Source organism: Penaeus monodon, chromosome 25 (genome assembly GCF_015228065.2).
Source record: "Penaeus monodon isolate SGIC_2016 chromosome 25, NSTDA_Pmon_1, whole genome shotgun sequence".
NCBI classification, from domain to species: Eukaryota; Metazoa; Arthropoda; class Malacostraca; order Decapoda; family Penaeidae; genus Penaeus; species Penaeus monodon.
This window is the reverse complement of record NC_051410.1, coordinates 35,523,102-35,524,302: the sequence shown is the minus strand read 5'-3', so window position 1 is coordinate 35,524,302 and position 1,201 is coordinate 35,523,102. Positions and strand designations below refer to the sequence as shown.

The 1,201-nt window shown below is 36.2% G+C and overlaps 1 protein-coding gene across 1 annotated transcript in view; it reads right to left on the bottom strand.

The window, feature by feature from the left end:
• Window positions 1–470: 470 nt before the first annotated feature.
• Window positions 471–1,201, bottom strand: part of LOC119589188 — a 5,453-nt gene continuing 4,722 nt past the window's right edge. Inside the window, exon 6 of the mRNA XM_037937785.1 lies at window positions 471–1,094. Coding sequence (XP_037793713.1) covers window positions 849–1,094 — 246 coding nt within the window. The 3' untranslated portion in view covers window positions 471–848. The remainder of the gene's footprint in view (window positions 1,095–1,201) is intronic.

Genomic DNA, 1,201 nt, shown 5'->3' with positions numbered 1-1,201 from the left:
CGGACCAGAGAAAGTAAATCAAGGTCATACAGAGGTGCCAGAGTATGTTTTTTTTATAAATGTAGTTATTTATTTCTTTCATCATTCAATTTAAAAAAAAAGTATTCATTTATTCGTTTGCTTATAGACTAATGTATTTTTGTATCTATGATCTATTTAATTGTATTTTTACACCATGGATTTGTGCACTTACTGTTAATCTTATTTGTCAATTGATACGCTATGCTCAAGTTACCTTTTACACATCAGTTTGCTAAAAGTTGCTGAATTCTTATCAATTATTTTTTTATGTATAAGTTTTAATTATTATCTACACTATCCCTAAGTCAAAGAAAATGAAGGCGACAAGTTTATTAGGGGGACTAAACTGTTCTTAATTCTAGGTGTAATTGTATCGTGATCTAGGATATATTGATTATTTAGCTAAATGAAAATAATTGATCCAACTACATACAAAGCACACGCACAAAAACTATTTGATGATGAAGACTTTATTCATCAACTGTGGTCACATATACATCCAATAACATAATTGCAACGCATGGAAATGGGTATTCGTTTTAACGTGGGAACAGAAATAACACGACAAGCCAGTCAATACATAAAACGAAAAGAACTTCACGATCACATGTGTAATATATATTCCCGCAGAAGTTACTAGGCTTCCTCATTACAAAAACTTCGCTTAGATACTTCGTTTAACATTTAACGAATTCTGTTGACTATGAAGCTGAAAGGGAATCACTGAAGGCCATGGACAGCCAAGGTGCGTGAACTAATCACTTAAAAAAGACTGAAAAAACACAAAGAAAAACACAGAGACACAACATACAGTCTCTTAAACATATTTAGTAGTCGGCGTCATCATAGAAAAAGGGAAAACTGGGAAAAGAAAATGGGAAATGACCAGAACCGAAGATATTTTGATGCTGACGGCGAAGTTGCTCTTGGAGATTCTGCTGCTGACTTCGGAAAGTCGCTTGCTGACGGCGCAGCTGGTTCTGGAGGTGCTGCTGCTGACGGTGTAGCTGCTCCTGGAGGTTCTGCTGTTGTCTCTGCAGATTCTGCTGGAGGTCTTGCTGTTCTTTCTCAAGCTGGAGAGAGAAATAATGATCTCATGGACAAGGTTCGAGACATGGTGAAGCAGAGTATGGTTTAAATATTCGCTTGATTCCCAAGCTTCAGCAGAGGGAATAAATAC